Source organism: Cyrtonyx montezumae, unplaced genomic scaffold, assembly GCF_038088225.1.
Source record: "Cyrtonyx montezumae isolate F1298 unplaced genomic scaffold, pur_monq_1.0 scaffold_4, whole genome shotgun sequence".
Taxonomy (NCBI): Eukaryota; Metazoa; Chordata; class Aves; order Galliformes; family Odontophoridae; genus Cyrtonyx; species Cyrtonyx montezumae.
Genome location: NW_027072045.1, coordinates 9,393,043 through 9,406,978, shown reverse-complemented (window position 1 = coordinate 9,406,978; position 13,936 = coordinate 9,393,043). Strand labels below are relative to the sequence as shown.

Genomic DNA, 13,936 nt, shown 5'->3' with positions numbered 1-13,936 from the left:
TCTCACACCACCATTTAGCATTATGGACAATGCTCTGATGAGGCTGCACACAGGGACTTTTCAGAAGACAGACAGATCAGAAGATTGCAGAACAGAACATCCTCCCTCCCTGCTGAAGAAGGGCAGTATGAGTTCGTATCAGGGCTTACCTTGCATTATCTCGCTTAGCCACTAGATGTCTGCATGCACTGCCTATAGCAATCCAGAGTACTGTTGATGGGGCCCGAGGTCAGGGTGGTTTTGAACCAAAGTTGCACAGAAGCCTTCTTTTGTCCACTGTATTTTTTTTTTTAACTTAATAATTGCCCTGTGTCCAGGAAGAGCTATAATTCCATGATACTGCCAACTCATCCTGCACTGCCAAGGGTTATACAAGTACTCAGTACAACATAACAATAGACAGAAGCACTGGCCTGAGTGCTCCACAGGCATAACCCTCTGTGTCACCAAACCCCTTCCACGATCTGTCACAAAGCAGGGACTGAACTGACTGCTCCTGTCAGGCCTTTTCATAACATCTGCCCTGTTCCTAGCACAAGGAAGCTCTATACATATTTCTTCACTGTCTGAGCTGGATACACACGTAAAGGTGGAATTATCTGGCTCTCACCCTTCTTCGGGATGTCAAACCCAATGTATCACTGACTGCAAGAGAAGGCAAAGTGAATAACAGGTTGGAAACTTTTATTCAGTAATCAGTCCCGCTGTGTGGGTAGAATATTAGCAACTGGAACCCAAGTACGTAAAAATACTGAGTTTTCACAGTGGAAAAAAAACAGATCATATAAAATATTCCAGTATTGTCTCTTACAACCAGTATTTCAAGATCCTTCGTTTCAAAGACAACATGCTTGTGTATTTTATTTGCTTTCTATTCTCAGCCTTCCCCTCCCCCTCAAAAAATGTTGAGACAGTAACCCTTCTTTCCCTCCCATTACCCGCACGTGATGGGAAAAACACTGAACAAAATCCCCCTTCTGATTTCCAGAGGTTTACTGCAGAACTTTCTCCCAGTGGTGTCAAGGGCCAAGAAGATGTAGATTACTGTGGCATCAAGCAGTCCTGATGTTCCACGTACCAAAGACAACTGTGGTGCTACTGAACTCTGATCAGAGGCTCTGTCTCCCGGATGAGCCATTGAAGAGCTTCGTGTCGACCTTGCCTCTCCAGCTCTGCTCCAATTACTTCCCGGCACTTTTGATGATAGTCATTCACCCAGTTACACTAGAGAAAAGGAGGCATATGACATTCAGTACGAACACAGAATAGCTGGTGGCTGTACATGACTATAAAGGCAAAGACATTAGTAGGACACTGCTCTTTGGGATTGGGCTATTAGGCTGGAATGGCATCCCATCCCAGAGACAGACCCTTAATACGTTCAAGCAACTTGTAGATTTGACGAGGGTAGGAACTGAAGCAATTAGTCCTGGGTTTTCAGAGGTGCTAAAGTTCAGTTCAAACGACCAGTATTTCAAATCTCTGCAAATCACTGCCTCCAACAACTCAGAATAGCTACCTCAGCACAGACTAATAAAAAGAACAACGCACTGCTGAGATACAAGTCGCCCTATTGATCCCAACAGGTAACCTTAAGGTAAATTTCAGCACTGTTCACAGTCCTCTTCAGATAAAGGAAACGCAAATGGAATCATCATTCAGAATAGCAGTAAGCTGAAGAAAAATGAACAGTATGATAAAAAACAGCATGAAACACACCAAGGTGAAGGTAATGGGAAACCTAAAGAGAAAGCTACAGTATTAAGCTACTTAGGAAATAAATGCTGCTGAGCAAGTATGACTAAAGTCTGCTCAGAGGCCATATGCACTGCAAACGTGGCACTGCTGAATGGGATTGATCATGGGCAGATACAGACAGCAACGTGGGACAGTAATTAGTGTAGTCTCTGGAGAGGCAGCATCATAGTCTGACAGAAGCAAATGAAGGCAGAAGCAAAAAAGACAACACAAGAACAGCAAATATCATATCAAAGGAAATACCAAAACAGCATCACTGGAGGGCCCTTGCTGCCTTCATCACAGAATAATTTAGATGAGAAGAATTCTAGAGAAGTCATCTATCCCACCCACCCACCCACCACCAGATCAAGTTGAAAATTAAGTCAGGTCCTTCAAGATCACTCCCTGAATCTTCCAACTAAAACAGAGGACAACAATTATGTAAATAGAACAAGAAGGTTCTGGTGTACAGAAGACACTGGAAGCCTGCTCTTCTCACTTACCTCTTTTTGTGTCAGCAAACTAACATCAATCATTTTCGTTTGAATTGGAACCATCGTTAAGGGTTCAAAAGTCAGGCTTCCTCTGTTTTTGAAATTGTACTGCAAAGGACAAATGAAGTTGCAAATTCTTTGAAATTGCTCTAGCAATATCATACTCTTCAGTCTGTGTTCATCACTGGCCACTAGGAAAATACGCTCATAACACTCAGATGGGATATCATTTACAAAAAAAATTCACATGTATCAAGCAGAGAATCTCCATATAAATCTCAATCACTTATTTCAGTAGTCACTTTCTGAAGGCCATGTCCCAAGTCACAACTGCACAGGACTTGATGACCATCCAGTAATTTACAGTTTAGCATTTCTAAAAGCACATCTCAAGCAGACCTAAAATTATTATGCCAAAATCTATCTGTAGTTTTGTTTCTACTGTCATGGGGGACTGACCTGCGATCAACTAGCTCTACAGCAACAAATCCAAGGGGCTGCATTAAAAAAGTTCTGGTCTTTGATACCCAGACAGAAAACATTAGAACAACAACATGTTAACCTATGGAAACTCTGCTGAAACAGGGCTGTCTTCTGTGTCTCCATTAATAAAGGAGACTTAGAATCAGTCTTCACCACAGTAGGGTTTTGGTGAGCAGCAGTCTTGAGTAGGATTAACTGTCTGGAGCACAGTCCTGCCTCAGGTTTTATAATACGAAGTCACAATGAAAGGTATATCTTGAGCAGGTCACTCACCTTGGTTTCAGCAGGGATCACAAGGACAACGTTTTCTATTCGGATCCCAAAGGACCCATCCTCATAGTACCCAGGCTCTGCAGAAACAGACAATAATTAAGACACACAGCTACACTGTGGAAGTGCTTATTTCCTATGGCAAAACTTCCCCTTCATAGCTTTAGTTCACTGAGGTTGCTAAACAATCTTGACATCAGGCACCCAGGGAGGCAAACAAATTTCTGACTCTACTTAATCTGCACAGAAGCCCCGAGCAAGGTGACAGCAGAAGTTCTCAAAGAGAGAAGAAACCAGTCAGACAGCCCCCTTCCAAGTCAAGAGAGAGCACCAAGTACTTGTTCCAAGTACCAGAAACTCTGAAAACCTTCATCTCTTTACCAAAAGCCAGTAGGAAACCCCCTGCCCTGAAGTTACTTTAGGGGGTGCTCCCTGACTCCCTACATGGACTTAGCAGTCCTGAAGGAATGCAAGACTTTTAGTAAAACCCAGAAGGTTGTAGATTTATTAATGGAAAAATAAGGCATCTATTAACTATCTCAAATAGCTCACAGCATAGCTCCTGAAGATCTGGTGCCCACCATGTTCTGTAGCCAGCTCTTCCACTGCAGAATGGGAGGCAGCAAGCCAGAACTATTGTGGTCAGCAGCACAGATCTGCTGAAATTTGCACTTTACAAAGAAGGAAGCCGGCCTGCAGAACTCAACTGAAAAGATGCTGTATGGTGACAGAAAGCTTAAGTGACAATGTAACAAACTGAAGAGGCAGGACCAGAGCTTATGATCACATCTCCCTTTCCACCACTCCCCCTGAATCTTAAGAACTTGGTCCTCCCCTCAGTAGCCAGAAAGAACTGTGTTAAATACCATCAGAGACGATCATGCCAGCCTCCAAGGGCTCATCTGCAAAGGTTTTGTAGCTAATGCCACAAGGACCCTCGTGTACATTTAGGAAAGAGCCAACTCCGTGTCCTGTCCCATGCAGGTAGTCCAAACCACAGTCCCACAAGGCAGAACGGGCAAAGGAATCTAGAAGGTGACCTGCAGGCCAAGGGGAAGAGACACATGGAAAGAAAACTGGATCAAGTCAGGCTTCCTCACAGACTGATAATCACACTGGGGGTTCAAACCTGAAAAATGTGCAAAGAAAGCAAAAAAAATTAAAAAGAGAGGGAAAATAAAACAAGGCACTGGTTTGTCAGAAATTACACAACAGATTTGAAAAATCTGTCATTCAAACTCATTCTCACTGAAAGAACCTCTCTCTCACTCGTGTTGCACAGCTCTTCAGAATATGCTCTGCAAAATGTTGCACTGCAGCTTGTTTCACTTGGGTTTTCAGGAAAGAATCTAGTGGTTAAAAGGCCCACAGAGAATTCAGTACCTCCTTTAAAGGTAGCCACACTAAGAGAACTTCATGCAGAAGGCCTGGCAATTCTATTTGGTGAACCTACCAGCCAGACCTCTTGCCTGGATGCCATCACTCCAGGCTGTTTCAATCAGAATGTAGAGGATTTCTTTTGCTTGCATGTGAACACCAATCACATGCAAGTGCTGACACCCTCTAGACTGCTCATTTCAGTTGGGATTTCTCATACCACGAGCCAGATGCTTTTTCCTCACACCCATAAGAATGTGAACTGGAAGCCACCCTACAAAGAGGCATGCTTATGTTAAGTTTCTGACTAGAGAGAAACGAGCTTGCAGCAGTCACCAACAGTGAGTGTATATCACATATTCTCCGTACAAAATCAAACCAGCTCCTCTATGTGTTATTCTCCCACACTGCTCATTGATGAAAAATATACCACATAAATTGGAAGAGAATTTGCCAGTATTTTTGAAACTGGAAAGCAACCTATTGCTTTGGGAGGCCTCAGAATAAAAGCATGAAGACTATCTCAGAGCACAAAAAGGCCACAGATGTGCTAGATGTGCTAGTCACTGAGGAACATTACCATCACCCTGAAACAAAACACTCTGAACACCCTCCAGACTTCTCTCTAAATTTTCAGCACTGATGGCTGTTCAAACAGCAGGAATCAATAATCCAGTATCCAATGTGCTGTGATGGAAACAGACACAGACTATTACACCAAATAGCTAACAACATCAGGGCCTATCAATCATAATGCTGCTTTCACATCAATTAATGGTAGTGCTGAAGTCACCATCATGGTCAAACACTCCAACTCATCAACTTACCTTTGGTTCCATTTGGGAAGATGGCTGCACTCACAGCTATGTGTCCTTTCAGGACATAGGTGAAGCATTCCTGCCAAATAAATGCATACCATAAATAAACAGGGAGAAACAAAACACTGCCCTTTCCCAGAACAGAAAGGAAAACTGCATCAGGTAGCAAACTGCAAAGGATGTGGAAAGACCTGCTCATTTCCTCCTATGGCAATGCAATACTAAAGCAAAGCACGAGCAGAAAAGAGTTTAAATTACTCTGAAGATCTTTCTCAGTAAATACAGACAGTGTAACAAACTCAGACTGCAAGTTTAGCGACAGGATTCACCTGATCTACATGACTGATTTTCTTTGTGGCTACACTTCCTAAGTATATCCCATTTTCATCACTGAGCTAACTACAATAATTGAGTGTTAATTTAAAACAAAATTACACCTCTGAATTTCCAACATGGACCTCCTCAGAGCAGTCTGAGGCTATTTTTTGACACATTATACGAGGCACAAACCACTAACGCAGCTCTACATCAGGCACTGAGCTTTAAGCTAAATTAAACTCCTATAACACCCTATGTTGGGCAAACCAGTAATGCGTATCCTCAGCCCACTGATTTTATTACTTCATAAAGATGTGTCATTTAGTAAATGAGAGGTGTGTATTTTGAGGTAGAAAACAGTGTCACTGTCTAAACAGTTTATATTTGAAAATTTGAAATCTGACAGCCTACTTTTCAGACTTGATCAAAATGCCGCCACTTTCATTAGTTAAGAAATTATACTTGATAGGTCCCTTAGACAGTATAGCAATAAGGCACATCACTGAATTTAAGCCATCATCATGATTAAGTATCTCTAATAACAAGGGTCAAAACACACTGAGATGCCAACCTACCTTCTCATAGGCTGATGGTGTGCCAAAATGCATTGTTCGGGTCACATCTGTTGTACCATCTCTTCCAGAGGCAAAGAAAGATTCAGGAAACAAAGGAATAGGAGGAAAAAGAAAGATCAAAGTGAAAATGCATTAAAAAAAGTCATACTGCAGAAAAACCACCAGTCTAACCACTGTGTAAGGTTATCTGCTCTATGCTACAAAATACTGAACATATAAAAGAGCCTAATCTCAAAAATTCCTGAACACTCACGTTCTCTTTCAAACATAAGGATCCCAAAGTTCTTCTCAAATTAGAATCTAGACTGCTCATAAAAATGAAGTGAATTTGATGTTTAGCAGCTGGTACCTGCCCACTGGGAATAAGACAGAGAAGGCCAAATTTACTCTACTGTAGGAAAAATGATTCATTAGCAGCTTAAAAATGTTTACGTACAAATTACAGCCAACAGCTCAGAAGAAGGGATCTGTAAGCAGGTTTAGTGTCCTTTTCATCCTCAGGATGCTTTGTGCTAAGACTAAAAATTATCCATCATTTGGATAGGATTTAGTCTAAACGTTAAAAAATGGCTCTAAGTTCCTTATGCGAATATTATTTTGAGCTTGCAGTCAAACACAGAGGCTCTTGAAATAATGAGTTCCCTTTGAAACACTCATTCCTGTATCACCACCCATCCCCAGCACATACAGGCCACGGACACGAAGAACTCAGAGTTTAACTTCTCAGCAGTGACAAGCTGAGCATCCCACAATGCTCTGCTGAGCGTCACTGAAGTCAAGCTTACATTCTATTCAAAGACTTGCCTTCCACAGTGGCACCAAGGAAATTGCTAATTAGGCCATCAGAGTGGTGGGGAAAAGATCTCATTGTAAAAACCTTATCAAAGGATGTCTGCATGGTTCATTTTCAAAGCTCTTCCTGACTGACAAAACAAAAAGCCACAGCCCTCAAAGGAGCAGCCAGGTCTATCCCGCTCTGCTCTCTCTGAACAAACCATTTCTCATATATTTACACTGGTTGAAAACACTACTTCCTTCATTTTCCATGGAGTTAGACCTCTACAATACACAGCTGCAGAGAAATGAGGCCACTGTACTTAGCTGTCCAGGCTGCTGCGTAGGCAGCCTAAGGCTAAACCTGGGTTGCCAGACCTCCTCCCAACTCCCCACAGCTCTATCATGACCAAGTAAGTGGAGCTGCAACAAACAGAAACATGTCACGCCAGTTAAAGCACAGCTACCATTACACTGACAACAGGACTCAGGAAAATGCTCATATAAATCTCATCCCCAGGCAAGGCTGGTCAGCAGCCCCAGCCAGCTACCCAGTGCCTTCTGGTAGGGATCAGTCACCCAGTGACTGATGTTCTTGGCTACATCCAGAACCCCAGTCTTCCTTCACAGGGGGATACAATAAGCAGGCTCCTTGTGAAATGGCACTGCAGTCAGAATAACACATTGCCATGCTTGCCAGAGCAACTTTGAGCTGACTCTGCAGGGCAGACACTAGGAGCAGAAAACAGAGTGGTTCAGTCCCATTCACCCCACTCACTTGTACTGTGCTCCTGAGTCCAGGAGGTAGATCTCATTGACAGACAGTGTTCTGTTGGTCTCAGGAACTGGCCTGTTCAGTTGAACACAAAGTTGTTTAGTGTACAGTTTTAAGGTCTCCAGCCCACACCTACAATCTAGAAGCCTTATCAAGTGCATCCTTGGATGCATCAGTTCTGATTTTTTGTGGCAGCGATGGAAATCCAACTCATGGTAAATGAGATCATACTGAGGAATTTATTTTCTACAGTAAATATCACTGAAGTACAGAGAATAGTTTTCTTGCATCCAGCAAAACCCTCAACATCTGTTCCTGGACATACTGCAGAAAAGTTTGCACTTCATATTTGTCCTTCTCAGACTCCTATCCACAAAACAGCCTTTTTATATGGCCCCTGAGCAGATCAGCATCATAATACATGCAAGCTGCCAGCATGGAGAGATCTTTACTTAGTATGCATGGAAGCTCTGGTGGAATAAAATAAGATGGCAAACAGTGACTACATCTCCCTGGAGTACCCTGCTGTGACTCCACAAAGAAGCTAGACAACTCACTCCAACTACGTTTGCTGATGGATAAAAGAAGAAGCAGTGTTTTCTCTTACTTGTAGTGAATGATGGCTCCATTTGGACCTGTGCTTGATATAGTAGCAAAACTCAACTCAACAAAGTCTTTCTGTTGGCTGAAAGAAAAGATGGTGATCACTACAGCACAGGCAAGAAGAATACAAAAGAACTGAAGAGGACAGGGCACTCCATCTCAGTCTTCCTCTTAGACTTGTTAGCTGCCTTGGCAAGAAACAGTTCAGTAGGAAAGCCATAAAGATCAAAATCCTATCCTTCCAACAATGTGGAAACATGTTTTCCATCTCTATCCTCTCACAGATAAAGTTACCACCCATACCACCCAGGGAAGAGATATCCTGAACAATTTCCTCTTTATTATTTACTTACTCATAGGCATCTCTAGAGACCCTGTTAGATATACACTGGAGCATCTCTCAATACAAATCCTCCATCAAGAGAGAATGAAATCGAATGCTTACATGAGCTTTTCTGTGGTAGGAAGCAACAGTCTTATATTCAAGTGTCCTAACCTGCAGCACCCCACATTACTACCTCAGAAAGAAAGCAGGCAGGACCCACTGGGCTGGGACTTGTACCTCCCAAGAAACCCAGTTCATCCCAAACTCTTTCAAGTGTTCAAAAAAAATGCTGGAGTTACAGTTTATCCTCAAGTAAAACAAATCTGCAAGCAAGCTGGATTTTGACTGAATAAAACAGAAACAAAGGATAAAACTGCCAAGAAAATATCACAGCGAATTTACTTTTTACCTGCGAAACTCCTCTGCTTTGTCTGCAGCAATTATTTCTGTCACTGTCCCCTTTGGAACCTAGTGGACAAAGATGCCAGTTGAATTAGTACACTGACAAGAAAAGAAAATACTATATGCTTAAGCAGTCCGCCCCCCCGAGCATTATGAAACCCAATCTTGAAGTGGCTTGTTCCCAGGTTTTCTGTCCTGAGTAATGACAAACACAAACCCAGCAGTACTGTGCATGGCACGTGAGAAGCGGGGAGCTGCTCAGGGCATGACTGCTGAACCCTGCCCAGGAACCACTTAGTGCAGCATTGATTTCACTGAGATACACTCAAACTCAAAACTCACAATGCAATATCTCTTCAAATACAGGTTACAGTAAGTTCGAACAGTTTTATCCATTTCAACAGAACATAGTATTAGCAGAAATTTTATGCCTCTAATCTAGAGATGGAAGCAGTTGCACGGAAAACAAAGGATGTTAACTTCTATACTAAGCATTTGATAAATCAAAACATGCGTCCAATTGTTTCAACTTCCCCTGGACTGAACAGGCAAAGAAGGATAGAAGATAGCTCTCACAGCCCAAGATAGCTCTCACAGCCCTTGAAGCAGATTTCATGAAGTATTTCTGACTCCACCTTGAGACAAACAAGTAATTTCTCTTTATTCCACTTTTACTGTGTATGGGATGGCTGCACCTCTCCATTCATAAACACCAAATCTGTCCATGCTGCCAGCCAATGCTGACAAACATGGGAATACCTGCATAGTGTTGCACCAAAATAGACATTTTATGTTTTGCACTACCAAACCAACACACGATAGTGATCAACACTATATTAAGCATATTCATATCATTCCTCACCTGCTCTGGCTTTGGCCTTTGTAAAAGAAATGGGAATAAGTTTTTTTTAAAAAATCCATTCAGCCTTGGGTAGAAGCATAAATGAAGTACCCCAAACCAAACAGAAGAAATCCCAATTGTATCAAAGGCATTACAAAGAATATTAAAAATATTCTATGCTAATAAAGAATTTTACTTAGCAATAATGTTTCCAACCAAGAAAACAGACGAACAAGACCTAATACACACCTCTTTCTCCAGCCAGTTAAAGAGCTCACACAGAGCAACAGCATCTTTAATCTATTTAAAATAAGCACAAGAAAATGGAATTGAGAAGATTATCAAGCCTCAGTACAAATACTGTTCTTAAAGCAGTTCAACCTGCAAACTTTCGAAGTACAAAGTAAGAGGTAATGTGGTCTTCCCAGCTTCTGCATCCTGTAAGTACTGCAAGCACTGGAAACATATGAGAACTAAATATTAAATGTTAATACAGGTTTTCAGCTGGGATATATCTTACTCTGAAAAATTACCAAATACTCTGCAAACAGTAACTATCTCACGTATGACTTCCAAGTGTCTTTTACACATTTCAGCTCATCGGAGATAACCATGCTACACATCTGGCCATGCAATATGGGAACGTGCCCTTCTCTGCTCAGTAATATTTTTTATCCTTACTAAAACAAACATTGAAATAAGAACTAGCAGATCCCCAAAAAATAACAGCAAGCATGGGAAAAGCCCAGAATTGTCAACTCTGCTTTCACTGGCACGTTTTTCCTGTTGTGAAACCTCCTGCTTTAAAACTATCATAAACATGAGAAAACTTCATCTCCACCGTGAACTTCTTTCACAGGCAGCTTCTTTGCTTGAAAACATGAAACGTCCTGGGAAATCAGACTCACTTCCAGAGTGTCACAATGGTGATGCAAAAACAGAGTGCTCTGAGGACACAAGCTGCTTTTGCAAATCTTGGCCTGTGTTCTGCACTGTGTGTCAGAGAACTGCTCTATGTTTGTTAAGCCATGTTTATTCAAGTGATAATAATTTCAAGATTCCATTGATAGTTCTGTTGCTTGTCTCACTGGAGAGAGAACATCCCTTTGAGGGCTCAGATTCTAAATAACACTTCAAGTCCGCATGGTCTTCCAACCAGGCAGTGTTGGCTCCTCATGCAATTATAATCTTGCTCTTTGCTACAAAGGAATACTAACCAACCCCGCCCCCTCCAAAAAAAAGTTTCCAAGAGCAGTAGGCAACCTTTTTTAACCTGCCATCCAAGTTAGTATTTACTTTTTAATCCAAAATGCTAACATTGAAAGGAAAATGCCATTTTTTTCCCCTGAAGATACAGCAAACCTCCTGGCATGTGCAAGGAGGCCCTCAAGCCTTCACTTACATGTGCTCTTCTCATGCCTTCTGTTTCCAAAGCATTCTTCACAGCTTTTGCAATGCAGATGGGGGTATATGGGGTGAGGTACCGGTAAGCCTGCAGCAGAAGGACAGGATTACTCGTGGATTAGTCAGACTATGTAATCCTACAGGTTTAATAACTCAGCCTGGCCACAATTCATACTTTGGCAGTCTCTCAACCTTCAGCACTGAGAAACTGATTGCATACTGGGGAATAAAGAGCAGGAACATCCCCTGACTAAAGGACAATCAACTACCGGGGTAATCCAGGGAACTGAAGGGTTAACAGCACATCATGAAGCAAGATCAAGACTGGATATGATAAAAATCATATCAGTATCTGAGCTATGGCTTTCCTATTCATGCTGTACCCTAAATAATCAGAGACAGACAGGGAGAAAGATCAATCCCAGGGACTCAAGTGGAATTTAAGCTGTGAAAACAGATCTCAAAAGCCACCTTGACTTGCTACCTTTCTGCTAGCAACAGGGAGCAAAGGGTATCCACCCCAGGTACTGAGTGCTGGAGCTGAACATGGAGAGCCCCTTAAGGATCTGCTGCCTCCAGCAGAGAGCACCACTACTACTAATGATCAGCAGCTCTGACGAATACATCAATAGCCCAAGAAACATGAAAAGACTTTGCAAAGCTGAGCTTTACATGCTGTCCTCTTCTGAAAGAAGTTTACGTCAGTGGTTTGAGAAAGCTTTCCTGTGTATCAAGAACTAGTAACTGATCCCTTTCCACTGTGCACTTCCCGACATCAGCTGTCTGTACGTTTGAATGCTTGACTGGTTCTCTGCGTATCTTCAGAAATTCACTGAAGTTTCTTGTAAAAGCTTTACCACAGTCAGTATCAGAAGATGAAACAAAAGTGAAGTCGTTTGCCCCACAGTCCTACTTTCTGTCCCTACGGGGGGGGGCAAAATGGGATGAGCACCTACACAGGCAAAGCCCAAGCAACACATTGTCTTCAAGTTCTCAGTACACCAGCACACAAATAAACATCACTTGCATTCACAGGAAGGGCCTGGCAGACCCTCAAGCAAAGACCAAATTTCCAATTTCCAAATTCTTAAAATTCCTTCAGCAGGAGAATTATCCCACTTGAGGCAGAAACTGAAATACCAAAGAAGCCATGGCAAATTTCTCTCAGAGTCAGGACAAAACTTTACAACACCTATATTTTCTATTAAATTAGCTTGTGTTTTACAGATATGATCATAAGTTTCTATTAATCTTCTGTGAAAAAGCATATTTACATGTAGTTGTAGGCAAACCTATAAAGGGTTTGCAGATCTGTGTTTAATAACAAACTGGATTGTTGCCAATGTCAATATTTAGCTTTGGTGGAAACAGGCAGCAAAGGGACTTCCAGCACTGAGGTTCTTCAAAGCACCTCATCAGCTGCACAGCTGTTGTGAAGTGGTATCAAGATAGTAAAAAATACCCAGCATGTAGAACTGAGAAATTTCTGCTTCTGCTAGTGCTTTCTGGAGTGTTTTTAAATCAAGATACTTCAGTTCTTCCCCTGCTCAGTTCTGTGGCATAGAGCTCCTCGGGGCAGAGCCTCTCCCCATGTACACAGAGGGCATCCAGCACTGCAATGACTTCCACTGCCAAAGGGATTCATTAAATTCCTTAATCTAGGCCAGACCTACTGTACTTGTCCATAGGGATACCCCATATAAATCCACTACAGGAATCTACCCAAAGCGGGGCTATTCTACAGACACCGACTATAATACAATAAGGAGTTTTCTAATCTGAAGACAAGAGCTTAACAATGTATCCTGGATGCTCCACTGAATCTATGTTTTCTACTACCCTTAACAAAAGGCAGTGGGCAAAACGTCAGTGTCCTGTGTTCAGATGCTACTTGCACCTAGAAATAGATTGATAGTGTCAGAAAATTTAACCCTAAACAGAGGTAAAACACTGCCTGTCTAGCTCACATACATGTCTTAAAGTTTGGGGACATATTTTATTGGTTTTTTTAATAAATTTACAGTTCTCAGGTAGTAAAGTTTGGACCATTTAGTAACTCAACACAAGCACAGATTCTGTTCTGCGGGTCTGGTCTTCCAAGGTAACACCTGGAAAATACCCACTGGTCCCTGACTCCTACCCATATGGCTATATAGTGTGTTTACTCACAGTATTTTCTGGGTACTAAATGCCAATGTAAACTGGATGATGTTCCAGAGAGAACGTGATCTACAGCAAACAAGAGATGAATACAAGACACATGCAATCTGGCTCAACAATCTGTAGTTGCTGCTCTGTCCTAACCTCAGCATCTGCTTTCATGGCTATCAGGTTGAAATGCAGGACTCCCAGACAGTCAGGTTTAACTACGAGGGTGAGATACAGCACACAGAGCTGTACTAAAGTTATTTAGATGGTACAGCTGTCCCTCAACAGGTGTGTTCACTTCATGGACAACCAGCACCTGCAAGTTATCCATGTCTTCACAAGGGTCCTTGGTGCAACAGCTCTTCTCACTCAGCTCCTGCCTCATTTATTTCAGTGTCTTGAGGATATAAGGGGAACCATCTTCAGACACTCAGACCAAACACAGTGCTCCCTTCTCAGAAGATCAGCCCAATTTTTCTGCTTCAAAATCTGTTTCCACCTCATACTGCTGGTCCACATAATGCTGATTTGATGCCAAAACTCCAGCCACGGGCACACTGACCCTAGTTCACCCTGCTCTCTCCCTCTC

General features: G+C 42.2%; 1 protein-coding gene across 1 annotated transcript in view; it reads right to left on the bottom strand.

The window, feature by feature from the left end:
* Positions 1 to 667: 667 nt before the first annotated feature.
* The window catches only part of XPNPEP1 (X-prolyl aminopeptidase 1), a 29,371-nt gene continuing 16,102 nt past the window's right edge, over positions 668 to 13,936 (bottom strand). Inside the window, exons 11-21 of the mRNA XM_065746918.1 lie at positions 11,198 to 11,287; positions 10,045 to 10,095; positions 8,962 to 9,020; positions 8,232 to 8,309; positions 7,628 to 7,699; positions 6,076 to 6,136; positions 5,192 to 5,261; positions 3,854 to 4,027; positions 2,991 to 3,067; positions 2,244 to 2,342; positions 668 to 1,224 (exon numbers count right to left, since the gene is read on the bottom strand). Coding sequence (XP_065602990.1) covers positions 1,096 to 1,224; positions 2,244 to 2,342; positions 2,991 to 3,067; positions 3,854 to 4,027; positions 5,192 to 5,261; positions 6,076 to 6,136; positions 7,628 to 7,699; positions 8,232 to 8,309; positions 8,962 to 9,020; positions 10,045 to 10,095; positions 11,198 to 11,287 — 960 coding nt within the window. The 3' untranslated portion in view covers positions 668 to 1,095. The remainder of the gene's footprint in view (positions 1,225 to 2,243; positions 2,343 to 2,990; positions 3,068 to 3,853; positions 4,028 to 5,191; positions 5,262 to 6,075; positions 6,137 to 7,627; positions 7,700 to 8,231; positions 8,310 to 8,961; positions 9,021 to 10,044; positions 10,096 to 11,197; positions 11,288 to 13,936) is intronic.